This window comes from Larus michahellis, chromosome 3 (genome assembly GCF_964199755.1).
Source record: "Larus michahellis chromosome 3, bLarMic1.1, whole genome shotgun sequence".
In the NCBI taxonomy this organism is placed as follows: domain Eukaryota; kingdom Metazoa; phylum Chordata; class Aves; order Charadriiformes; family Laridae; genus Larus; species Larus michahellis.
Window position 1 is genome coordinate 77,712,556 of NC_133898.1, and position 27,365 is coordinate 77,739,920.

At 38.6% G+C, this 27,365-nt stretch overlaps 2 protein-coding genes across 3 annotated transcripts; one reads left to right on the forward strand and one right to left on the reverse strand.

The window, feature by feature from the left end:
• Positions 1–371: 371 nt before the first annotated feature.
• On the forward strand, positions 372–6,608 carry FAM162B (family with sequence similarity 162 member B). Its single transcript, XM_074580894.1, has 4 exons — positions 372–590; positions 989–1,100; positions 4,570–4,678; positions 4,887–6,608. Exons 1-4 carry the CDS (start codon positions 479–481, stop codon positions 4,983–4,985), a joined length of 432 nt encoding a protein of 143 aa, XP_074436995.1. The 5' UTR covers positions 372–478; the 3' UTR covers positions 4,986–6,608.
• Positions 5,831–27,365, reverse strand: KPNA5 (karyopherin subunit alpha 5). Of its 2 annotated transcripts, XM_074580890.1 has the most exons (14): positions 27,207–27,365; positions 24,959–25,092; positions 22,488–22,589; positions 22,306–22,405; positions 21,413–21,507; positions 20,422–20,553; positions 19,435–19,523; positions 18,207–18,306; positions 16,386–16,549; positions 15,241–15,319; positions 14,130–14,255; positions 13,094–13,221; positions 11,240–11,418; positions 5,831–9,539 (listed from the first exon to the last, which is right to left on the reverse strand). In XM_074580890.1, exons 1-14 carry the CDS (start codon positions 27,208–27,210, stop codon positions 9,352–9,354), a joined length of 1,620 nt encoding a protein of 539 aa, XP_074436991.1. In that variant the 5' UTR covers positions 27,211–27,365; the 3' UTR covers positions 5,831–9,351. The 2 variants fall into 2 exon arrangements, with proteins under 2 accessions (XP_074436991.1, XP_074436990.1); XM_074580889.1 differs by lacking the exons at positions 24,959–25,092; positions 27,207–27,365 and adding an exon at positions 24,196–24,308.

Consider the following 27,365-nt stretch of genomic DNA (forward strand, 5'->3'; position numbering starts at 1 on the left):
TTAATAAGAGTTTACTCTGTCCAAGATGTAAAAGGGAAAAAAAAAAGCTTTTCAACTCAAGTAAACAGAAAAGCGTGTGATGAGCGTTGGTACGTTTGAAGCTTCTGGAAGTGGTGAAAGGACAGGAACAGGGATGCGGGCAGGTCGGTGTTACGGGACTTGAGCCCGCCTGGCGCCGAGCCGTGAGGCTGAACCGCGGCGGCTCTTCCTTTGACCCAATTTTGACTTGAACGTTGAAGTTCCGAGGCCAGAGATGCGCTAGGTGGGCAGGATGGCTTCTCGGGAGGACCATCCCCCGCCGCTGGCCGGCGACCGCCCCGCCCCGCCTCGCCTCGCCTCGCCTCGCCTCCGAGCGCGGACGGAGGGGGTCGGCGGGGCGGGCGGTGCTGGGACCGGGACAGGGACGGGGACAGGGACCGGGACAGGGACCGGGACTGGGCCGCTCCTGCCGAGGCAGAGGGTCCCGCCGCTCCTCGCCATGCTGCCGGCGCGCCTCCGCCCGGGGCGGCTCCTGTCCGCCGGGCCGCTCCGCCTGCCCGCCCCGCGGGGAGCCGGCGGGGAGCCCCCCCGGAGCCCGGGCACCCCCCGCGGTAAGGGGCTGCGGGGATGGCGGGGAGGTTTGGCGGCGGGCGGGGGGTCGAGGCGGCGGAGCGGGGCTGGGGCCGGGTGCGCACCGCCGCCCGCGGGGGACACGGCGGCTCGGGTGGTCCCAAGCGTTGTTGTGCCGGTTTGGGTACCCACACCCCAGGCTGCGGCGTGGGGGGGGGGGGGTTGTCGAAGCGGACCCGCCGGTGCACAGTCAGTGCATGCGGGGGTATTGCGGAGGCTGCGTGGAGGTAACTGTGCGCAGCGGAGAGCTGGGAGTTTGATCCCCGAGTTGCTCTTCCAGCGACAGGGGTGGGCACGGATTTTCCCCTTCCCCCGCTACCCATCATTCATTGACTCTTAGTGCATGGTTTGACGAAGTGGTTTTTTCCTCATCTTTAAGCTGAGCAGCCTCACAAGGTGGTTGCAAGTTACAAACCTTCGAAGTTTGACAAAAAAATCCTCCTCTGGACTGGACGTTTCAAGACCGAAGAAGAAATTCCTCCCAGGATCCCGTAAGTGCGCGGCTCTTGTCCAAAGGGAATGTGGAGTTGAAGGGAAAGTGGTGGCGTGATCCCAATCTAAAGCTTTTACACAGAGATTGAACCAGTTTTTCATCACTGAAATCTTGGAAACAAATTAGAGGGCAAGAGAATTTCCTGTCCTGGTTAGAGGTTAAGAAGAAAAAATGTTCCATACTGGAGTCCCCAGAGTCTGGGATTAAGAGCTGGATCCATCTGAGTAGACAGCCTCAGTTACATTTATATACTGGGTTGTTTATTTTGTTTATTCCTAATGTGCAATCAGAGAAGGATGTCATTGGTAAACAATATCTTCTGTTAATAGCTCCCATAAACCATTCTAAGGGAGCTGACTGTCACTGAATGATTACATCCAACAAATTATGATCTATTATAGAATTTGAGGAAAAATAGAGAAGGAGGTTATGAGAGAAACATCCCCCACCAAGGAAAACCGGGTACTTGGCATAGCCTTAGCCTCCCGTTTTTGTTGACCCACTGGACTAGATCATCTTTGAAGGTCCCTTCCCACCCAAAACCACACTGCTTCTGTGGTTCTCTGGCTTGCTGAAAGTTAGCATCTCCCAGGGGAGTCGGTCATGGAGCATATGAAACCCCTCTAATGCCAAATTGCTGCCTTTTTCTTAGGATGTTCAATAGCGTGTTAGATGTCTCTCTGCAGGACACTACTTTTTATCATCACAGCATGCCCCTGTCTGGGGTGGTACGTTACGTGTAAGCAGCGTGCAGAGCTCTGCCAAGAAACAGATACATCCTCCGCCTGTTCCTGTTGGTTCCTGACTGGCATTTGCTGAGCTGGGCAGCGGCTTTCTAAAGGGTCCCACCTCTCTTGCACTGTGCTAGTCCCACCATCTTCCCCTAGAGAACGGGTCAGATGGGTCTCAGAAGCTCTGAAAGCTGTTCAAGTCATCGGGAGGTGTTCATAAGGACACAGACGTTTGCCAGTCCATACACATACACGCACACACACACGGCTTGTTCCTCTGCAGTAGTTGGCCTGCCAAGTGCGTGTCACCACTTTGGGCTTTCAGGGTGGGCAAAGTCTTTTTAGAACTGTAAGATCATAAATAGTAATATACTAGAGGAAATGAATTGTGAGACATTGAAGCTGAACCGTGTCAATGCTTTAACTATTTAAAAAAACAACCAAACTTGCAAGATATTGTTACCTGTGAACAGAACCTAGCTGCTGAAGATAGTTTGTATTTAGGGTGAAGTCTGCAGTCCTTATTCAAGGTTGTTGGCTTGTTGTGGTTTGGTTTTTGTTGTTTTGTTGTTGGTGGTGTGTGTTTTGTTTTGTTTTTTAAAAAAACCCACACAGCTGTTACTGAGTTCAGCAGAGGTTTACCCGGCGTCTTGATGAAGGGTTGAGTAGCAAAGGCCCTAATGTGCAATTAGGGAGGAACATAATCAGGTCTGTTCTCCTTAAAGCAGAGTCAGAAAGCAAGAAGAAAGTGAAAATCTGCTTCAGAAGAGTTTCAATTAGTGCATCGTGGAATACGATTAGGCTAATCAGCCAGACTAATAGCATTTATGGTTTTGCTTCTGTTGCTACAAATGGATTAGTGGATTAATGACTTTATGTGCCAGTCTAATGTGTGGTTTGATTTAAAGATGATGTTTGCCATTGGACAGAAGCACTCTCAGCCACTGTCACTCTCAGCCATCGGCTGGCACTCTCAGCCATCGGCAAGAAACGTGTCAGGTACAACATGTGCCTGTGTGTGTTGGCAGTGACAGGGGTACATGGCACGGCCGCTCCTCAGACCTGCCCTCTTCTCTTGCATCAGGCCTTCGGGAGCAGCGCTGCCGCCCTCAGCCTTGGTACGCGCTCCCACGGGCACAACTTCCACCGTAAAAACTCCAGCTCTGCCCCATCCCGCCGCTCACCCTCTTTAAAGTAAAGCCAAAGGTGTTCTGGGGGAATGAGATGATCGCAAGATCTTTATTCACAACGTAAAATCAATTCTTTATGCAGCTATCCTTTTTACTTATATATATTACGTATAAAAACATAACTGTGTATTAATGTGTATTTATATTCTGTACCTTATGAATATATGTTTATACATATAAAGCATTCCCATGTGATTTATGAAAGGAAATTAAGTGTACAGCCAGCATTATAACGAAGACCTTAAAAACAGTATTCCCACGTATAATGTCTAACTCAGAAAATGACTTAGTGGAAGGTTTTGAGACAATTTTAGCGATAGGGAGATTGCCTGTGCTGGTTCTCGGGTGCAGGCAGCCTGATGCTGCTGCTCAGAGCGGAGGAGGGCGGACATGGGAGTGGAACCGAGGGAGCTGCTGGGCCGTGCAGCGCTTCTCTTGCAGCAGCTGCTGCCAAACGTGGGGCAGAAGTTTCATTACTTTTGCCTTTGACGACCGGCAAAAATAATCACATAGATTGTTGTCGTTTAGGTGTGTGTTCCTGTAACAGAGAAGGCTGACATCAGCTGCCCACTTTATAAATAAAGCTGCTGCTTTTCTAGAGAATTAAAAACTCATAGCAATACAAAATCTGTTTCAATCACCTACCCAGTATGTGAAGTCCCTGGCCTACAGTACACAGGACGCCATCTAAACAGGTTAGATACAGCTGGAGCGCCCCTCCTCTCCTGTGAGGACAGGCTGAGAGACTTGGGGCTGTTCAGCCTGGAGAAGAGAAGGCTCCAGGGAGACCTTATGTAGGGTGCTTACAGGAGAGATGGGGAGGGACTCTATCAGGGAGTGCAGCGATAGGATGAGGGGTAACGGTTTTAAAATGAAAGAGAGGAGATTTAGACTAGATATCAGGAAAAAAATTCTCAGGGTGGTGAGGCACTGGAACAGGTTGCCCAGAGAAGTTGTGGCTGCCCCATCCCTGGCAGTGTTCAAGGCCAGGCTGGATGGGGCTTTGAGCAGCCTGGTCTAGTGGGAGGTGTCCCTGCCCATGGCAGGGGGGTTGGAACTGGGTGATCTTTAAGGTCCCTTCTAACCCGAACCATTCTGTGATTCTGTGACAGCAACTGAGTAAGAGGAACTCGCTTTCACCACATCTGGTTAACACTGCATACACTTCTCCATCTCTTTAATAGATAAAATCCCTTCAATTTCACTATTTTGAAATAGAGCTTAAGGTATGACTTCTGGTGTATTTACCTCAAGTATTTAAGTGCAAATATTTATTGCACAAGCAATTTTTTTTTTCTCCAGCTTAGAAAAAAAAAAAAATCCATTTAAATTCACTACGTGTTGCTTTTCCACTGGAAATGGATGAGGGTCAGAAAATGCAAAGCTCTTGGGCGGTACAAAACCAGTCATGGCAATCTGAAGGCGCTTTTGTTTTAGGAGCTAATTCTGTTTTCATTTTTCAACAGTGGCGTTATGCCTGCGATGCTCTGAAGAAGAGAGCCTTCACAGTTTTCTAACGATTCAATTCAGTAACTTTTAATTGCAGGCCAGAGATGCTGGACAGGGCAAGAAACAAAGCTCGAGTCAAAGCTTGTTACATCATGATCGGCCTCTCCGTTGTTGCCTGCTTTGCAGTGATCGCCTCCGCCAAGAAGGTGAGCACAAGCGCTAGCCGGTTAGCGTGGAGCGTGCTTAAAAACGATGGAATTCTGCGAAAAGCAGACAAACCTGAACAAACCCTAGTTTTACCCAACCCATGCTCCGTTAAGCGGTTGCTGGCTGTTCCCAGGACTGGGTGGCTTTCCCCAAGGCGCGCGGTCACTCCTGCGACGCTGATCTTAACCAGACACGTTATGTCCGCAGGCTGCTGCGCGTCACGAGTCCTTGACGAGCTGGAACTTGGCAAAGAAGGCCCGGTGGCGGAGAGAGGCCGCGCTAGCGGCCGAGTCCAAGGCAAAGTAACTTCACACGAAACGCCGCACGTCCTTGTAGGAGCAAAATTAAGTGTTGCCGAGAGCGATGAGTGAATTTCACTGATAAATGGGTAACTGTAGCATTGCTGAGACTGGAGCCAACAAGGGTAGTCACATGGCCATGGAAAGAAGTGGAGGGTCTCTTTTGTTAGAGGGATACCGAATGTACTTGTTGCATATAATTAAATTTAGTTAGAATGTTTTGCACATGATTAAAAGCAGTAATTACTTTCAGAGGAGATGAGGTAGTTTCCTAAGAATGCCAGGTATGGGGGGAGCCAAGTTTCCACTACCTTGAAACTTTCCTTTCAGGCTTGATCTTGAGCTGTTACACAGAAGTTCCTTACGGAAAAAGTAGTTGAATTTTTCAATGAAAGGTGAAATACAGCAAAGACCAGGCAGTAGTGAAGTCAAAGGATGAAAACTGAAAAAATACATTATACAATTCACTTTTATGCTTCTACATAAAGGACAAGCTGTACTCTGCCTGAATATTACAACAATGAGAAGGTTTGGAGAAGTGAGGAGGGGAAATGGCCTGATAATCCCACAAATTCTCAAGTCCTTGTCAGCTTCATGGGAATTCCAAAAGTGATCAGTTCTGCAGGCAAAGACAGGACTGCGATGATTACCCTACAAGTATATGTTCGGTTAGGTATTTACAAAACATATTTAAACCCCCGAAGTTTTCTGTATGGTGCCAGTGCATAGTTTTACAGCGCACACATCAGCCAGTTTGAATTCATTTGCCTCACTGCTGTATTCAAAATGGCGTTTGTGTTTTCCTAGTTTAAGAAGCCACGCTTATTGAACCACTAAATAAATACAATCAACATCTGTAAAATAGGTTTTATTGGTTTCTGTATGGTATTTGGAGATTTAACATTCCATAATATTGCATACTACTCATATGTGTTCTGTTACAGTAAGGGGCCTTTGGCCTGGAGTTAAAGATGCACTATTACTAGCTGAAGTTAGTGTAGGTATTTTCGTTTCCACACATTATATGAAGATATTGTGCCGTAAGTAACTAAAATTTCTCAAGTCCAGATTTCAGTGAACTCTTGAGGTCACAGTTAAAACTTCACATATCAATTGGCAGACCTATTACAAAAATCCTCAGTTGTACAATTTAATAAATTTAAATCAACTGAGAACTGTGAAGAAAAGACAATAGTGCATCTTTTTTTTATTTTATTTTTAAAGACAGACCCGACAATAAATATTTTCCAGTTGCAAACTTGTTCTACAGCTAACTTACTTCTGTGCCAACATTATTACTATTTTCCGATTGCTGCTAGCAATGGTGTTTAAAACAAACACTAGGAAATGAAAAAGCTGTATGAACCAGTCCTCAGACAAAAGTGCAACGATGAAAAAATTAGATATGATTCAGTGTATCAAGAGTAGGGAACTGAAAAAAAAAAAAATCTTATGCTTTGCATAGTTGCATAAATTAGCTAGTTAGTATTCACATTTAAGCAGAACAAATGGTACCCTTTTAATTATAACCAAAACCCAAAAGCCAGTTTTTTTAAACAGATTTTGTAACTGATGGGGCACTTCAGATTCCATATAAAATACCAAACTTAAAAGAGATTTTCTTCTCTCAGTTCTTTTTGTGATTGTTGTTTGTTTTTCTCCACGCTGGTTTCATCTGTTTAGGCAACATCATCATATTCACGCCCCTACCTGCAAATGACCACACCAGAGCTGACCTTAAGTCATCATCTCCGGTTTTATATTGCTCATTTACGTGCTTTTAATAAAGTGTGATGTAAACCCAGTGATAACGCAGGAGAGGCCATGCTGGACGTTCATCCTTTAAAGAAGAATTTTCATTATAATTTTGTAACATCTTTAGGGTAAACCAAATGTTGAGTTTAAATAATGACTTCCATTAGCTAAAGTCCATCAATTTTAGTTCCCTTCTAAACTGTTACATTTAAATGTTACCAGAAGCATGAAATATAGTTTATCTAAATGCATAAAGTGCAGTCACTAACTGTTCATACATATAGAATAATATATCCACAAAACTGAAGACATTCTTTCAAAACAAATATAATACTTTAAATGTCCCCTCTTTTCTTCATTTTCAAGTCTTTTAATTAAGATATTTTGTAGTTCAGATTTGGTTTAAATTAGAGAGGCTTATAAACGCAGTTTTTACAGGGTTCTCCAAATAAAAAGCAGGCACAGCTGGTTATGGTATCAAAACAAGATTGTTAGAAACAATGGAATACCCTGTTACCTGAATAATTTTCTTACGCTAGAACTACATTGAAATTCAGCATTTACTAGTAATCCTGGTAGATTTCCATGATTGTTACCCTGTACTTTGAACAGATGGGGTGGGCGGGGAAAGAAGGAAGGTCAGTATATGAAAACCTAAAACTATGAGAGTAAAAAGGGCACAAATACAATCATCTAACATTATATGAAAATTTGGCAGCTGTAATCAATATTATCACACTATTCAAAACTGTTGTGCTGTACAAATCTAGGTTTAAAGTGTCATTTGCTAAAATACCTTCATTATTCAGAGTTCATAAAGTAACAGCACTCCTATATACACTTCTTACACTTCTATCTTCCACTAAAAAGACTTCAAAAAGAGGTTTCTTCCCTCCCAGTTACATCTTAGTCAAAATTGACCATTAATCTTAGAAAATCCACTTCAAGTCCCACATTCAATTACAATATAGTATATATTGCTGTAACATCAAAGTGAAACATCTAAGAATCTTAACTTGCATGTAAAAAAAATTCTAAATATAAAATGGTACTGTAAATGATACCACCTTTAACCTGTATTTTTCAGTGCATTAAAATCTTGTTTACTGACAAGCACAGTGCCATGGGGTAAGTAATTTGTAATTTAAATTGCAGCTTTTTATGAAGCATGAAATGCTCTCATATGTCAAGGATTTCACTTAACCCAAGAGTTTGACGTTAATACATTAAGTACAGGTAATAAAAAATAATCATACTTCAGAGGTAACCCAAAGTATTAGCTTCTCCAAATGAGATATACTACTAACAGACCAGAAACACTACTTATATGCAAGTCGAAGCAGAACATACATTTTTCTGTATTCAAAATTGTTAGTGTAAATATCAGAATTCTATTTCTTTTAGTGTTTAACAGCAAACACTGTATATTGTAGAGCCTAAATATTTAGATGACGATAACTTCTAGTTAGTTTCGGTGTCCACGTACTTAATGCTATTTACAGTACAACGAACTTCTCCTTCAACTGGAAAGGAGTGATTCACCATTCATTCTTCACTGCAGTATTTCTATTCTCTTACCAAAAGAAATCAGAGTTAGTGAACTTAAAGAACAAATCGAGTGGTGGTAGCGTATTTGGTCAAAAAATAACACCTACTGTCTAAACTTTTAAGAAGCTACTGTACTAGAAAGGCGAACATTGCAAATGTTTCTCAAACTAAAGTGTTACCACATTGTGACAGGAGACAGCTGTAAAGCATGTGCTTGGCGATTTGTGCAAATCACCATCTCTGTCATTGATAATGGCAGCATTCTTGTGGTAACTACAGCAACTGCTTCCACTGCAAAGTAACTGTATTCGTGGCTGACTTTTAATGCCATTTAGCAGCTTTAATTTCAGAGCCAACAACAAACGACCAGCAAGCTCTCTGCTGATTCCAATTTGAAAACCTCTGAAATAGTCCTCTTCCCACATAATTCAGAAAAAGCTTTTTCATATATTCCATATTAGGTAATTAGCATTATATATGTATATCTATTATGTCTTTAAATACATTTTATAAATAAATTCCAACAGTGTGTTGTAAAGTAAGTAATGCATAAAAGTTTCACAATTTAAATAAATATTTTTCACATTCCAATTCAGCTTCTTACAAGCTCATCTTTATTTCATGCCTTAGTTCTGAAGCAACGTTTTTGCTTCAATACAAGAGGTAGATTTGATAGAGACTGGGCAAGTCAAGCCTACTGCCAAAAATGCAACTGTCAGTAACTGTATTGCTGATATGCAGTTTGAGACTACATGAAAAATTCAGAACCACTGCCTAAAATCCTACTAAGTCTTAACAGTTCTTGTTAAATCACATGTAATGCTTTAGACACGATTACTCACAGTTGTTTTCTGTACTTAAGAGATAATGAAAAACACAAATACAAAACAAAGAACAGTTGTATCTAACACAATATATAAAAGTGCATGAGCTGCTGCTTCATCTATTTCTGCAAAACATATTCAATGGTTTCCTCTAACTTTGGCCATAAAGAAAAGACCTCTGGGGAAAAAAGAAAAACAAACCAAACCCCAAGTGTTTACATTTTATGCTTTCTTCACTTCAATAGTTTACAGCTGAAACCCTTCCATTGGAGCCTCCTGCTGTTGAAACACAAACTGCTGCTGACTTTCATCCACCTGAGGTGCAATACTGGAGTCCTCCTCTTCGACACCAAAGTAATGTTCTATGAGTTCAAAAGCCTTTTGGTAGATCTCTTGGTTTTCGTGCCTCTGAAGAAATTCAATTTTATCAAGTCCTAAATTCAAAACAAAACATTTTCAAAATCTAGTTGCTTAAATGAGTGATGAATTCAAAGCAAAACAGCTTGTAGTATAGCAGTGGTACTTAGATTGAAAAAAAAAACAACAAACACGCAATCCCAAATCATCTCAATTCATTTGATATCACCGATTCTTAATTTCCTAATTCATGTTGCTAGTCTTCGTTTTCTGCTGTCCAAACTAATTTTAAAACTATGTTAAAAAGGTATCAACTGAACTAAGGCGGAGGAGGAGGCTGTAGTATCTACAAAGAAATATGTGATGTCTACAAAGAAATGGAATTTGTGTAGAATTAGGATAGCACAGAACTGTTTGCTGTAGCAATTTCCAATATCCCTATTTCTTTTCCTTTACTCTTCAGTAAAGGAAAACTTTAACTCTAAATTCTATCCCCTATTATGGAGTCATCACTGGGCACAGTCTGTTATTTTTTTTTAAATTTAATTTTAAGACTTGAAGATAGTATCTTTCCAAAGGCTTATCATTTGCAAGTGAGAGGACATAACCTCTGCAGAATTCACTGTTTGGCGGTCAGTTGATTCATAACTCTTTTTTAGGTATTTAAGATAATTCAGTTTTCACTTAAGTTGGATTAGGAAGAGCTCGTATGAACCCTTCTGGTGACTGAAGAGGCCAAAGCAATGAGGGTGATATAATCAGCTGTTTTCCCTACTTATACTCTACAGCTTTAGCAGCCTACACTTAACTGGTAAGGGAAAAAAAACCACCTCGACATTCAATAGTTGAAATTATGAAAGGACTCAAAATCTGGAACAGAATAAATTTCACTGAAGTATTCAGTACTTATTCCTCTTACACATTAAGTAAGTTCTCCAAGTATGCACTTGATTTTAGAAATGAAACTCCTGTAACACGGAACTCAGATTTAAAGGCTGCTTTACAGAAAAGTTAGTACCATCTATTCGGATATAATGTGGTCAACTAGAATTGTTATTAGCAGTTTCTGAAACACAAATGTCTGCCAATTTTGTTTTGTCAGAGCTACAAAAAGATAACCCTCCATAAATAATGCAATATTCATTTTAACATTAATTTTGTTAAATCAAAAGCATCTAGTCAGGAAATTTCAGAAATAGTCATTTTAGGTTTGATACTCTGCCTTTAAAATGTGGTTTAATTAAACAAATCTTAAGAAAGAGAGAAAATACTTCAACAAATTAGATTCAAACTTATTTAATTTTATGATCTGAAGTTGATTTTGCTATTACTGATATTTACTATGCTAAAAAGTGATCTGACTTTGGGAATAAGTAAAATAAACTCCGATCTCACATCCCTGTTGGTAATGAAACTGAACCAGACAGGACAATATATTAAAGTAATAAAACTGCATTTAGGATTGGCTGATAAACTTATGCAAACCATGGCTTCAATAGACTAGGACACCTGTGCGTTAAATATTTCCGAGATTGTTTCTCTAGAGAAACATTTCATAAACTGACCACAGACAAACATCCACAGGTTTTCTGCATTTAATCCCTTTTCCCAACATGTTACATTACTTAATTTATGCTACTTTAATACCCACTTATGCTTGAAGTAATTCTTATGTTAAACTTACCTACAGATTTCAAAATGGTTTGCAATGGTTTTGTTTTGACAGCCTGAAATAAGGAAGTTCAGGTATGTAGTTTTACAAGAAGTAATTTCTTACCATATGCTTCCTCTATAAGGGCGCAATAAGGATTAATGCCCATTCCATTTTGCTTAGACTCTTGTTCTCCAAGACGCAGAATATTTTCAAGTCCATTTAAAGCCACCTGTACTATTTTTGAATCCATCACAGTCAGGAGGTCACAAAGAGGCTTGGTACAACCCAGTGCTACCAAATACCTTTGTAACAGCAGAGACACAGAAGGGGATGGGAGGAAAAAGAAGGACTGATAATCCAGCACATTTTTTCTGACATGCCAGTCTATGACTACTGGTCCTTAATTTTGCTAAAGTGATTGAAACAGAAAAATTTCTAAAACATGCAACAACACAAAGATAAGCTCAGTCTGAAATTGAATAACTATTTTAATTTATCCTAATGAGAAAATTTAATGTTCATATTCCTAACTAGAGTGTGGAATCTGTAGTCTTTTCAACTCCTTTTCACTTGTGATCTTCAGATGTGTCTAACTGAATGTAAGAGAAAAGGTTAGTTTTAGCAGTAACTTCTTTTCTCAGGCACTTGAAATTTCGTAGTAGCAAAAATATCTAGTAAATACGTCAGCGACAGATAACATCGGACACAGCTCTGTGCTAACATAGTCCACACTAGTAGGCCATTAAGATATTAGCATTACCTACTATAAAGGGAAGGACATAATTGTAAATATAAAAAAATATTTGGATTCTGAGTATATCCTATTCCTTTTTCCAATTTTGCAAAAAATTGTGTATGAACTTTTGGAAGTCAGAACCTGTGTCCTTGTTTCTACTGTGTAAGTAAAATGAAGACAGTAATGTTTGCCCGCATCAAAAGGTTGCTTAAATATAGTTTACTTAGTGGTTTTAAATTACCCTGCAGTTAGACAGTAGTACATTGAGGACATTAAAAGGGCTAAAACTAAACACAGATAATATATCTGTATTTCGTGACAAGAAGCTATGTTTATCACATTACACGCACATTTACTATCCTGAATTAATATACATTTAAAACAAGCTAAAATTTAAGATGTTACATTATGCAAGCAACCAAAATAATAGCAAAAAACCACCAAACAACTTTCCTTACCTCTGATAACATTTAGTGATTATAAGGAAACCAGCACAGTTTAAATTTTAAATAACTAAGCCTGGACTTACTGCAACAGATCTCCTAAATGTGCTGGAAGAGTTATCATATCACTTTCAGTTCTGGCTTCCAAATAATACTCTGTCATTTATAAATCCATTTGTCAACTACTGACTCAAACTGATCACTATGCTGACAGTATTCAGAGAAACTGGGGAGTATTTTATTCTAATCATTCAAGAAGTCCAATCTTTGCAGCACATAAATAGCTGCTGACAGTAAAATTTTAATCAAACTGAATTTTGAAAAAGTAATTTAGATATCTGCTTTAAAAAAACACTGATAGTGAGTTTAAAATACATTAAGAAATCAGTAAATTTCCTGAAGTCTCTCCACAAAGATACAATCCCATTGCACAGGTTTTCTAAACAACTCTCCTAAATTTTTCAATTTTTACACACTGAAGCTGTTCATTAACTGTTCCAACTGTGTTTGACAATACAATATCAATTTTGGAACATAACCCTGTGAAAGCTTTTGGTGTAATACCACTGAAACAAAGCAGCATCGGTCAATTTATTATTAAGTCTACTGCGCATATTTCACTCGTTTTCCTGATTTTTTACATGCTTTGTCCCTGTACAGACAGTTTCAAGAAAGTTGCGTCTAAGATTTTGTTGCTATGTTTCTCAAGATTCAAATGCCTTAGAAATATGCACAGAATATTCAAATGCCTTAGAGAAGATACTTAGGCAGAGAAACTAGTAACACATACAAACTTACCTAATCTGCTCGGGGGTTCCTCCTGATGTTGCATTAGTTATGGCCCATGCTGCTTCTTTTCTGGTGCGAAATTCAGCTTTTTGAAGAATTTCAATCAATATTGGAAAAATATTTGCATCTATAACAGCCTAAGAGATGAAATTGCAATATTTTACAATCATTAATAAAGATTTAGTATACACAAAGAACATTAATACCCTTCACTACAAGAGTCAGTGATGCCTGCTGATATCAAAGCAAACAATATCTTGTTAGAAGGCAGCACACTAACTAGAAACTCTAAACTGAAATTCAGAACTATTCCAACAGTGCACTGCAGCAGCCATCAGAGTATCTTCTTTTTTGATTTCTCTGTCTCTGGTGGACAGAATGCTACTTACTGGATAGGTCCACTTAAAAATCACATGACATAAGCACTAAACCTGAGTTTTTGAACTGGAGATCAAGCCTCAGAACAAAACGTCACTTTGTCCATTTTATTCAGGTTTGCAGTCTCCATGGAAAGACTATGTCTATAATTGGAGACTATATTATATATTTTAAATGGCATCAAGAAGTAACACTTTCACCTTTCATTGAAGTAGAGGGGGGGGGGGGGGAAATCGTATTGAAACATGTACTCTGATTCAGAATTCTCATTTCTATCAACCAGAACCTTTTTCAAGTAAACCCAGACACCTGGAACAGCAGTCAGGATTTAGTAGTTCCCACAAGAATACAACTTAGTATTGATGACACCATGCAGGTTTTTTATTCAAGCAAAATGTTCTACATTTGCAAATCTATAGAATTAGTCCACTGGACTAATTTGTGCAAAATGTTTTGTTTCAACTTTTAGGAAAGAAAAATTGCTTATTACTTTAACATATATATTGCAATGCAAAACAAAATTACAAGAGAATATACCAGCAGATGAAGCTCCCACAGGGAAAAATAACAACTGTTGATATTGACTTATTTCTCCTTGTGATGGAAAACCAAGTGAACTAGTAAAATGAAAACAAAACCAACCAAATAACAAATATACAGGCTTTACCTGAATCTGAGCTCTGTTTCCTGCAGTAATATTAGAAACAGTCCAGCACGCTTCTTTTCGAATAGATTCCTTGGGACTACTAAGCAAGTGCAAGAGACAGGGTAATGCAGAGCAGTTTAGAATCACCTAAAATAATGTGAGAATTGAAAATTAGATACGTTTATAGATACTGTCTTGTGCATTATACATATATATAAAAGCATTTTACAGATGACTTCAAAGGAAGATTTTGCAACACATTTATACTATACAAAGTTTCATACATAACATCTTGCAAAATTAGCATTCAACGCTGTACTGTGTGAACAGACAATCCAACAATTTGAAAGAATCTGCCCTCAATTAAGTTCAGACCAGAAGACCAGCAACAGTAAGACTAAATTAAGGCTGCTTAAGGCTAGAATCTGAATAACTGAGAATAACCGAGAAGTGTAAATCTAATCTGTATAGTTATTTGTTCATTTGGTTTTTAAAGAGACAGATGATTTCTATTTAATTCCTTAGCAAAATCCTCTCCTACAGAGCTCGCAACAAATCATGTAATTAACTTATTTCCTTATTTTCCCTTTACACTACTTCTGTCAGCCTTTTAGACACAATTTTCTTTAAAGCAAGACTTGTCTTAGCATTTCCTGCATTGCTTCAAACTCAATTCCATTGCCTAAAATTAAAAAATTAATCTTCAGAACTAATTGCATCAGTAAGACTATCACATACAAATTCACAGATAAATGACATCTAACTGTTGCTTACAAGTAAAAACTTTGACTGCATTTGAAGACTTAAAAAAGGGAATGGTAATAAATAATTGAACCCTCACTACAGAGGGGAAAAAAGATGGGAGGAGGGGAGGCGGGGGGGAAGCAACAGTCCACACAAGAATGAAGCAATCCACTACATACAGAGCTGTAAAAAAAAAAAAAAAAAAAGTTCATTCTTACAGTAATTTAATGTTTAAAATAGCAGCCTAAACTGTCAAATTACCAATACAGATTTGTACAGAGCCTCTTTCACTGACATATGCAACTACCTGTACTGGGCACGTACTTTGTCACAATTTTTACAAAATTCTGTCCTGCCAGTTCATTTTTCTTAAATAAAGTAGTCTTACCTGTGTTTGGATATCATCCCCAGTCACAATATTTCCAACTGCTCTTAGTGCAGGGGATACCACCTTGTAATCGTTATGCCTGAGAACAACATTAAACCAGTCAGTATTACCAAGTGTTAAAGGATAATTTCGCATTTTCAGCTTACTTCAGGTGCTAAATTTTTGGTTATAGAAAACACTGTACTACTTCTTATACTTTCCCCCTATTTTGACAACTGCAAGCCCACAACTGAATTGCTGATTCAAGGAAAGTGCATCTCTATGGAACAACACAATTTAGAGCAATCTATCTGTCCACCAGCTCAGGTATTACTGAATACAATACTGGAACCTGCCTCGCTCAATAGCCACAGAAACAAAAAGGGTGTTATTAGCTGTATACTAAATCACAACAGCCCCGCTTTGTAAGTGAAGTCCCCCTTTTGTAAGTCAATAACCCTAGAAGCCAGTACATGAAGCCAATATTCCCATATTCAACTGCCTGAGGTGGGGGGGAAAGAAGTCTACTCAGTTGTCCTAAAGCTTCTACGGAAGACAAAGCAACTTCACCCTCTCGGCACAGCTATACAAATGAACTTCTCACAGGGAACTGTGCTGAGCTGTCAGCGCTGAGAACTACTATCCCTGACCTACTCTGCAGTCCCCATGTAAACACAGGGATTAGGCTCTCTTTCTAGGAAAATGACGAACCATAAATGAAATATACTGGAACAGTTCAAAAGTGGCACAAGCCTGTCTCTGGACTTTGTGAGTCCAAAAACTGTCTGTATTGCAACTATGTCTCATAGAAAGGTAACAAAATACAACACTGACATAAATAAATAAATAAAAGCTGAGAAATTGATTTAAAATTCAACTAACTTTGCTCTTCAGTCTTCACCTTTCTATTCCTCCATGTAAATTAAATCCTACATTAAATTTTAAAGAATATAAAGGAATACTTTGGACACAACTTTTTTCACTGTCAATCTCAGCAAAAATCCCAGGAGCCAAGCAACCTAGCAAGCAACTTAAAAGGTTTCAGATTGAATTTATGTTCATCACTCCTCACAAAATAAATTCAGACTTGAGGTGAGAAAAAACAAGTCAATCTGAATTCATTAATATTAACAGTACTGCAAGACATTTATTTGGGGAAGACTTACATCAGCAGCTCTACCAATCTTCGACACACTCCAGAATCAATAACAGCTTGAATTTTATCATTGGGACCATCTGAAAGGTAAGAGAGGGCCCAGCAAGCATCTGCTAATACATCCGGGTCACTGCTAAATAACAGTCTTGATAAAACATTTAAGCAAGGAGCAACCTAGGTTAAAGAAAAGTATTGCATAGAATTAGGTGTCTCATATTTTTCAAGTTTCAGACAACATTCTGCAAAGGCATAAGGTGCAAAACTATTTACTGCCAAAGCATACGCGCTCATTAATGAATCAGGACCTAGGTGGAACACTTCCTGATTAAACTAGATATCCAAGTCAAACTGGAAAATCGGATAAATTCTGATTCTATTGTTTATTTAGAGATACTATATTAGATATATAATTGTTCAGCTTAAACAAAAACAATCTGCTTTTACAGGTAACCAGATAATCATGAATTCCTGACGCTTTTTTGAATCATTCAGGGAACATAGTTTCACAGTAATAATATTTTTTTTATATGGCTGTCTTCATAAAGTACTGGTGGTTATTTGTAATAACCAATTTACAATTGCTTTACCCAAAGAAACTCAGAGTAATTCACAGAGGACTCAATGTTCACTGAACCAAATCTAACAAGCAACGGCTGACTTTGTTTCTCACTGCAACTGTAGCCTCTGACCTTAATCTCCTACAAGTTCCACACATACAAAGCCAAATGAACTAGACCACTTTACCACCACCTGAAACCTGACAGGTTTCAGCTGTACAGCTTGGGAATTTCATATTCTTTGTAGAACTTAATTCTTTATCTTGCATCAGTTGTGAATTTCAGCCTCCTTTATGTGTCTAACTGAAGCTATTGCAAAGAGCAAAAAGAAAGGAGCTATTCTTATTTGCAGCTGCCTACAGGGCATCCTTTTCCACTGAAGTTAAAAGTGCTTAAGCAGCAAGAAATCTTGCTGTTCTTTTACTACCAGACCAAAACACTACTGAAGGATATAATTTAGGCAGAGCAATTGTAAGGTGATCAATTAATTGACATCAGAAATCCCCCTTTTTTGTTAACATCTCTCCAAGAATTATTAAGGAGCAATGACAGTAATTACCACTCCATGAGGTAAGCTTCAAGACATGTAAATTCTCTCCAGATTATCTTTAATGGTAATTTAAATCCAGTCTCTTTTACCAGAATACAAAATGTTCAGTTCCATCTTTTAATATCATTAACCTTACCAGAAATTTATTTCATACTGAAAATAAGGAATTAATACTCCTACTAGCCTCTACAGTCTTACTGTCATTACAACCACATACTGGAGAGAGAAGGAAGTGAAGGGGAGAGCATACAGGCAGATCACCTCTGTCATCATAGTCTGATTTAACTGCATCTGACAGAGCAGAAAACTCAAAATTTTATTCTTGCACCATGCACTCACAATCGTAAAATAAAAATCAAAAAATAATTATTTTTAAAAAACTTCAATCATAACTCACATCCTCTAAAACAAATCTGGAGAAAATACAGTCCCAAAGGTTTTAGTGATGAATGTATTATTTGTCCATCATTTCATGCCATTGAATGACTATTTGCATCTGACTAACTACGATCTCAGGGTTTTAAGTAATTTAATTTTATTGCAGATAGGTGTGTCAAAGGAGATGATTTTGTGTAGATACGACAGATGGACAAGACTGTGTGATTACATTAAAAAGACACAATCGAGTCCATCTCCAGATTCAAAGATTCTGTCTGTTATAGCATATTACAAACATAAGTCATCTTCAGCTTTCTGATTTCTCAAAATGAATACTTTATTATACCTTACTGAAGTCTGGAGGTGGGTTCTTTCCTCTACAGAGATTTGAGAGAGCCCAAACTGCATTTCTAGTTGTTGTAAGACGATTTGAATTTGTTAACAGTCTGTCAAAGTGAGACAACAATTAAAAAAATAATCATTTCTTATTTAAAAGGTAAGTCTTTTTATGTTTATTATCACCAACAGTTCCTCAAATCAGGAAAAGAAATTGAAACAAGTGCCCAAGGATTTATTTACCTTCATAGTTTACACGCTGCAAATATTTTCTTAGAATCAACTGAATCTGAATAGATTACTTTGCATGGACATCTCATTCCCAAATCAAGCATATGCTTATAAAGTAAACCATTGCTCATATGACAAATCATTCAACTAATCTTTTCTGATGGTCTTCAGAAGGGGCTAGGAAATCCCTTGAATTAATGTTGATGTTTACAGTCAGAGAATGCCATTAATAATAAAAATAGTTCCATAAAAAGTTTTAACTTAAAAGATCTAAAAAAATTAATGCTTTACTACTTTTGCTGAATAAAATGAGAACGACTAAACACCTGAAAAATCAGGTTCACTTTCCAACACATACCAAAATGTCTAAAACTGTTAATCCTTTAAATTCTCGAGTAAGGCAATCACATTCTCCTTTAAAGCATTTTATTATTTTAAGCAATAATAAATTGAATAAAATTTCTGTTGTGTAAATTTTTTCTCTGTGATGAATGTACCTTACACTCTTATGTAAGTGTATATTAAATGCTGGAATGATATTCCAAGTGAAATCTTCTGGTGGAACACAGCTCATATAATCACTACTCTTCTAGCTCAACTCAACAAGTAAATGGATAGACAGCAAGACCAGAGCTCAGAGCTACTCAACAAAGGTGGGGAAACCAGTCTACTGCCCAGCCACTTGGAAGTGTCAATTAAACCAGCTCTCTCACCCTATGTATCCAGAACTCTGGCAACACAGAATTCTGCACAATACAGAAATTTTATACCTGTGAAATGACACTCCTTTTGTAAACACTGGAAAACTTGCAGTCATGGACTAATTAATTAAAGATACACATGAAGCTCAGGTAATCCAAAACATTAGATTCATAGCAATATAATAAAAAAAGAAACATTCTGAATTTAGCAAAAAGCTTATATTCTTTTCAAATGAATTTCAAGTTGAAGTTTAAAGTTATCTATACCTGTCAACTACAGTTATGGTATTAATTTACAATACTTACTCCAAGAGGGGTGGTAATATTCCACAGTTTAAAACAAAGTCTCTGCATTCTGCGTTATCACCAGCAATATTACCAAGAGCCCACACAGCCTTAAAAAGCAAAGCATTCAAATGAATTTATACATGCTTGCAAATCAACGTTTACAGATCATCTATACATTTTTTTACAGCAAATATTACAGAATAAAAAAAAGCAGTATCATTCCAAATATAAAATTTCAGAAGACTACTCATTTCTGTATTACATTTCTTATGAACTCACACAAAGTCAACTACCTACACTTGATGTCATCCTTTCAAAGAAATAGTCTTCTGCTATGAAAGTATGTTGATTCACGTGCTTTTCAATAAGAAGGATGCAAGCATTTTTTTCAACAGTTACATTTCCTCACTATGTGTAATAGATTTAATAAAACTGGCTCAAAGTTGCAAAAAACGTATAAGGAATAAAAAACTTAAATCATGAACCTTCACTATACAAACTTTCAAACATGCTAAATAAAAGCCAGTAAATTACAGCCTGTCTTAAAACATAAACAACAAACCCCAAACCAAACAAAAACCACCAAAGTTCAGGAAAATGTTAGTGAAGACTGTAACATATTAAGATGGAAGAGCAGAAGGATACAGGAAATAAAGATGCAAGATAACTTAGGGAAAAAATCCACATTGTTTTCTACTATATTATTTCTATTATGGTGTTTCAATTCCTGTCCACCTGTAAATGCCACAATAGAAGTTAGGTTCTTTCTTCAAATTACTCAATAACACGAAATAAAAAAACAAGTTCAAAGAAACCTAAAAGAATCAGAGGGGAAAAAAAAAAAAACATGACAGAAAAAATACACTGAAGGCAAATTTTAATCTTCCTGGAGCCAGATCAATGGGCTAGTAGGCAAATGGGGCTCAAAACCCTTCTGACTACACACCCCAAAAAAACCCATTCATAAATTAATTTTAAGTTATAAAATACCCCAAGAAAAGTTACCTGCTCTTGTACATCTTCATGTTCTGAACTAAGCAACTTAATAAAAATTGGAACAGCTCCAGTTTCAATTACAACTTTGGTGTGTAGAAAAGTTCCAGATGCTATGTTTGTCAAAGCCCAAGCTGCTTCAAACTGTTAAAGAGCACCAAGAAGACCACATTAAACCACTCAGTAATAAAACTTTAATTCATGAAAAACAGTTTGACATGAGAGTTGCAGAGGTTAATTTTCCAAATTTTTTTTCCCTTTCCATTGAATTGCAATTATTACTATTATTGTACATTCTATACAATAAAATAATTGACTTTGACAAAATCTCCATTTAATAAGAATCTTCAGCATGTAAATTATTTTTAGATTTTGGCTTGCAGCAGTAATCATAGGGAAGATTTCAAATCTCTATTAACTAGCACGAATCCCTTCTGTTTCCTCTACATTAAGTTAATTCTTCTAGTATGAATGCACACAAGGCCTAAGTGTCATTCCATGGGCTGCTACAAGTAGACAGAACTAGTTACTCCTATCGTTAATTATATATTTTTCAAAGATTTTCTAAAAGGATTTCTCACAAGCCTTTCAGTTTCCTGTATTTTTTTTATTCTTTTTTAAGATTTCAACTAAGAAGTACTACAATATACTCAACACAAACAAAACAGATTTTGCTCACACATCAGTGCTGATGATCTTCATATACCATTCTGGAAACCCTCTTGAATACATTCTGCTTTCAACACCCAAGTATTTGATCAGCTGAATACATAACCCTAAAGACTACTACGAAATTCACAAGAGTCAAGACACAATTTCATTGGTGGTAACTAAACTGCCAACTAAAATTTAGAGCCTCAGTGGTTAAAAATAATTAAATTCGGTTATATATATATATATATTTGTATTTTTAAAAAATAAATAAAATCACATGCTTTCCAAAGCTCTTCTAGGGGGTTTCTAATCCCACTCCAAACTCCCAGCCAGTACCAGCCAAACTCACTTGCAGAGTGTAGTTCTCATTCCTCTCTAGAAATTTCACAAATCTCTGTACTACTCCTGGTTTTTGTATGACCTCATCTATAGGCGGATTAGGCTCTAGGAAATAAAAACAAACATATTTGTGTAAGTCTAACATAAAAAAACAAATAAATTACTCCTTCAATATGACATAAAACATGAATATGATTCTCAGTTCTTACCATAATTTTTGCCATTCATTTTGCCATTTGCTAATGTCAAATGAAGGAGCTAAACTTTTGACTTTAGAAGACTGCAGGATCACCTCCATAAAGTGCTACAATTTAGTAAACACCCTATTATGTGTAATAATAGTAACACATACTATTATCCATTGGCATGTTAGTAACACATTACAAAACACTGTTCCCTCAATCAGTAGTTCAAGTCAGTGGCAGAGCAATTATGATTAGATACTATTTTAAATGAGCAAGCACACCTTTGCCCATCATGCTATACAAATACTGGCATTAATTTAAGACTGCATGTCTTACAGTCTCAACAAAAACAAGTTACAACTGTTCTTTGGCAGACATATAATTTTTCTCCCTCAATTACAGAATGAGAAACAGAAATTGAATTACTGCAACAAGTACTGTAAGTAATGTTAGTGTGCAGTTAGTTACTGTCCTAGACACTTCCATCAAAATATCCTTGCTTTTGTTACTTTGTCTGAAAGACTTAACATGAGAATAACAAAGCTTTCTGTATTTAGCCATTTGGTCGGAAGAGATTTGGCATGGTTTCTCTATAAACAGAACCAGAGGTTTCAGCAAGCTCTATTTTAAAGCAAAACAATACTAAAGGTTAAGTGAGTATCACTAAAATTCACAATAACGCAGAAGGAACGAAAAAAATCAGGCCACATTTAGGTACCTTTAGATAGCAATTTTCTGAATTTCTGAGTTGCTGTGAGTTGCTGATCAGGATCATCTGAGAAAATCATCTGAACCATATCTACTGTAATAACTTCTTCCTAAAAATGAAAGAAGGATTTCTTATGTCTAGTACCATGCACATTAACAGGTAACATTCTAAACACTCTCTCCAGTAATTACCTCTGGAATAGGTACGGTAGAGCTGACATCAGGATCCTGAATTGGACTTTCTACCATAGATTCTTCATTTCCCGGGAGAGAAACGTTTCGGCGTTTAAACAGCTAAGCAAAGAAGAAAATTTTGGGAGGCATCAGAACTTACCATAGAGTGGGTACTGATGACACATACTTGAAGAAATGCTTTCACCAATACCAGTCAAAGTATTTCAACTACTCACCTTCCTACTCATCCATGCAAACGGAATTCTACGTGAAAGTTTAAAGAACATAAAGGAGAAAAACACTACTATATCTGTATCTTGATAAACTGCACTCCAACACTTCAGACACTTAAAAACTGAAGTTCTTTTTAATTAGCAAAGATCCATACACTTTTCCACATGTAAGAAAAAGAAGATACAAATCTTTTTACTTTTAGTCTTTTATCCCTCAAAATTAGCATTTATTTTTAAGCAGGAAATAGTACTCTACAAGTTACTTTCTCCTTTTATAGTTTATAGGCTAGTATCATCAACACAGAGCCAACATTTGTTTCAGCACACTGCATTCCTCCCTTCAACAGAAGGTCTGAGATATATTTTTTTTGCATGACAATTAAACAGCACCTATATTTCATATACAATTGCAGAAAGATTAAAACAGCAGCATTATTTTAATATAGTTGGAGGAATTTATATATTTATATAACAATTTAACAATATAACAATAATTATATATCAATTTATATAACATTAAACATCCTCTATGTCCAAAAATCGCTTTACAATTGCCTACATACACTTCCTGTGCTCAAAATACATACCTACACTGTACTATTTAGTATGCTATCTTTAATGAATGCCTCTTCATTTTCTGGCATACAAGCAAAACATTCACATTAGCCTGTTTTCTTCAAGGAACTAAACCTAAATTTTTACCTTTAATCCAGTACTACACTTACAACTACTGTAATTTAACAATTCTAAGAATATTATGTTGGTATCTTTAAAAATAAATCTTAGCCTCTCAACCCATTGCCTAAGATTTCTCCTGTAAGCACAGCAATGAAACCTCCTACTAAATCCTGAAGGTTTTGTCCTCTAGGTATCTGTAGACACGTAGATTTCTGCTACTGTACATGCCTTACACTGCAGACGAACTCCATGTGCACAGCTACCCATATCTCAAACAGGAACCTCAAACAAGGCATTCTCTCCCTTCTTCAGTACACTTCTGGATTGGGCAAAATCCTGGACACAAAACAACTACAGAATCCTGGACGTAAACAAGGTTTAATTCCATCTAAACCCACAAAGGAAGAAGAAACAACATTCCTCTTTTGGAAGATCAGCCATTCTTTCTATCACTCAACAAGGACACAGAAGCTCTTGGTTGAAATGCATAAACTGTTATTGTTTAGGATTACGGTTTATCTACCAGTTATAATTTCTTCTGGAGCAAAATCAGTCTCATCTCCCTACATAAACTTATTCTCCCCAGTTCAAGTGCAGCTGCCAAACACCAGTCCAACAAATTAAGATCAAGGAAAACGTAACAGTATTCTCATTGTTACAACAGTCAGCATGGGAGAGGAAACACCCATTATTTTCATAATTTATCTAGGGAGTATTTACTACAAAATATACAAACAAAACTTTCGGCAGGAACTGCAAAGCAGTTACCCATTCACAGGTAAATGCTCCAGCATTATGCTACTTCTTACTCTTACCTCTCTGGCCCAACTAATTTAAATTCTTTTTCCATGCAGTAGCACCGCTTTCCCAGGAGAAGGGTAAGCACTCCCACCTCAGAGAAGACTGTAGATCAGTGCCTGGGACACTCTCTAGGGTGTGGGAGACAAATTCAGCCACTTTAGACCAAGCAGAAAAACAAACCACATTCCTTACTTTCCCGGCAAGAAACTACTAAGCATTTTGGGAAAAGGAACTACCACAAACCATGAAATTATACAATGCTCTGTGTACTCTGATCACTAAAAATTCAATGAAGATGACTGAAAGTGCTATATACAATAGTTCAGGGTACACTAATTGGTAGCCACTTTACTAAGCTACTGTAGAAAAGCTCTTCGGCAATTTGAAATATGGCTTCAAAGATTAAAACAACCCTTCTCCCTTCTAACAGTACAACTTTGGCCTAAACTCTGGAAGAGGATGCATGGTTTCTAATCCTTACTGGAAATAAGAGTATCCTTTCAGCCCAGTCTTACATGTTTAAACCTAGACTAAAGATTATATTTAAGACACAGGTCTCTCCTATCTGTGCCCTAGTGACTTAAGAGGGCTTCTGTTCACTTTTTTGTTTTATGATCCTATCAACAGGTGCCTGGTGCTCCCCAAGACTTCAGAGAAAACAGACATTCAGCCTTGTGCTCTGGATTCTGCTCCACAGGAGGAGTCTGCTCAAGTCCTTTCACATATCTGAATTTAGCTTCACAAGCACAACAGTTAACAGCTCACCAAGATACTTACCTGTTCTTCCCTTTTCTGTTTCCGAAGCTGTATCCCTTCCTCCTCTCTTCGCCTGCGCATTTCTTGGGGATTAAGTGCATTATTCTTGTAGCTTTTCATCCTGAAGTTATCTTTACCCGGGCTCGCCATGTTGTCTATGAAAAAAAGAAAAATTACTCCAAAAGGCAAACTTGACATCTCTTATACTAGAGCAGCAGCTATATATTCCTGTAGCTGCTTGCAATACCCAGTTCATCAACAAAAATCTTTAAGGTAGAAATCAGAGGGAAATCTTTGCCTAGATGGGCATTTCTAAACTGTAGATGAAACTACAGTTCATCTCTGGGATCAGATACTTCATTAAAGGGCATAAGCTGCTGCATAAAGAAATCATGGGTCTTGTGAGCAAACTGAGAAACAAAAAGCAAACCCATTATGTTGTTAAATTTTGATTCTGTCAGAAAGTAAAGGAATTTGCTTCCTCCTCTCATAAAGGAGATATTAAATGTACTAAAAAATAAGGACAAATACAAGAAGAAAACCTGCAGTAATTACTGCTTTGTTTAATATCTTACTGCATTTGTTCTTTTTTTTTTTCCCCCTCTAAACTGTATGCAGAAAAAACTGCAGAAAACAAATTAAGGATCAGTAGCACCCAGACAGGCATACTCTCTTCCATTTTAAACTAACAAAATCATTGATTCATTCTAATTAACAGCTCTTTTGATGGATTAGAGAATTAGAATCTGACTGTCATTTCAGGCATACCAGTTAAGAAAAGATAAAAGTGATAAAACATGATTCTGTCACTGAAATGATCAAACTGACTGACTGACAAAGGTTGTTAAGAGCACGGTGCTGGTTTTTGAAGCTAAAACTGTAGCCTCTTCTGAGAAATAACTGTCAAAAATATGATTTAAGAATCTACACAAACTCTCACTTGTCTGGAATTTTTCCATGACAAGAAAACATCTAAACCACAGCTCTTGAGCTGTGTACAATTCTCTATCAACTTCCATGCTTGGACTATTTATTTTTTTTATATCAACAGTACCAAGGACTGCTGAGCAATAAACACAAGCCATGGGAGGAAAACAGTGTGAAGACTTAGGCAGACATCAAGAAGACATTCCAAGGACTCAGCAGCATGTTTTAACCAAACACATTTGCTTCATAAGAGCCTTAGTAAACTACTGTCATCTCTGGACCACAATGCTAAGTGTGCCACCATCTAAAGCAATTTTCTAGTAATTGTCATGTAACTTCTGAGGTACAATTTAAGAGGATCATTTTTACAACACTACTGGCTTAACTACTCCTAGAACATCATCACTTCCTTAATCATTCATGTCTTGCTAATTTAGTTGTGCCAATAAAACTGTCAGGCCAAGCAAGGTACCCAACAAGAGACGCGTGCATTCAAAGTAACCCAGTTTAGGTCACCAGCTCTACGAAGAGTTAAAGAAACACATCTAGGAGAAAGGTCTTATCAAAAGTGTCTTCAAAAGGAAAGCTTATGAATTTATAGCTTCATTCCCCCCAAAAAGAGTTTTGGTATAGACATCATAAGGGCAAAAAGACCGGCAGCCCCTGATCTATTCAGGCTTCATGACTTCTTCATCTAGATCCAAGGAAGCTTGCGCTTCTGCCCTGTGAAACTACACGCGTTTTAACACTAAATCCCTCCACCCACCACATCCTGCATCTCGCCCAGTTGTTGTGCCTAGACTAAGACCTCTCCTACTCGTGGTCCTTCTTCTCCCTACCTACACAAGGCTCCCTAAACACCGCGCCGCGATGTGCCGCCCCCGCCTGCCAGCGCCGGGGGCGGCCGGACGCTCCCCGCGGGCTTCGCACCGGCCGAGACCCTGGCACAGGGCCGGGCCAGACCGCAAGTCCCCTTGTCTGAGAGGACACCCAGGGTGGCCGCACAGAGGGACCACCGAAGCTCTCCACCCATGTCCCCAGAAAAACCCCCTCCACCAGCGCAGGGCAGGGAAGCAGGAGGACGGCTGCCCTCCAGCTGAGGGGACCAAATGCCGGAGAACAGCGCGGGAAGACCCCCGTCCCAGCACCAGCCTGGCGGGGAACCGAGCTGCCGTGCGCGGCAACGCCCCGCTGCTGCCAGCCACCGCCGAGCAGGCTGGAGACCGGCCTGCGCCGGGGAGCCTCACAGCAAGGGGCACCGCAACGCACACCGCCCCGGACGGGGGACACGGCTCCTCCCTGCCCCTACCCACCGGCTTCTCAGCGTTCTCCCGGCTCTTACCCATCGAAGCGCAGCCGCGCGGCGCCCGCCGCCCCTCAAGCGAGGAAAACCCCGCTCCGCTCCACCGCGGAGCGCGGCGCCGGCGCCCGATCGCAGTTGAAGATGGCTGCCGCCGCCCCGCCGCGCGCCGCACTGGCCGGGCCCCTCCGTTCCCAGCAG

Excerpts from the sequence above, each read along its gene's own strand:
- FAM162B (XM_074580894.1), top strand. The coding sequence starts at position 479 with ATGCTGCCGGCGCGCCTCCGCCCGGGGCGGCTCCTGTCCGCCGGGCCG. Across the intron at positions 591-988 it reads GAGCCCGGGCACCCCCCGCG|CTGAGCAGCCTCACAAGGTG; the intron begins GTAAGGGGCTGC and ends CTCATCTTTAAG. Across the intron at positions 1,101-4,569 it reads GAAATTCCTCCCAGGATCCC|GCCAGAGATGCTGGACAGGG; the intron begins GTAAGTGCGCGG and ends TTTTAATTGCAG.
- KPNA5 (XM_074580890.1), bottom strand. Across the intron at positions 20,554-21,412 it reads ATGAGAACTACACTCTGCAA|TTTGAAGCAGCTTGGGCTTT; the intron begins GTGAGTTTGGCT and ends GCTCTTTAACAG. Across the intron at positions 13,222-14,129 it reads GAAACAGAGCTCAGATTCAG|GCTGTTATAGATGCAAATAT; the intron begins GTAAAGCCTGTA and ends TTCATCTCTTAG.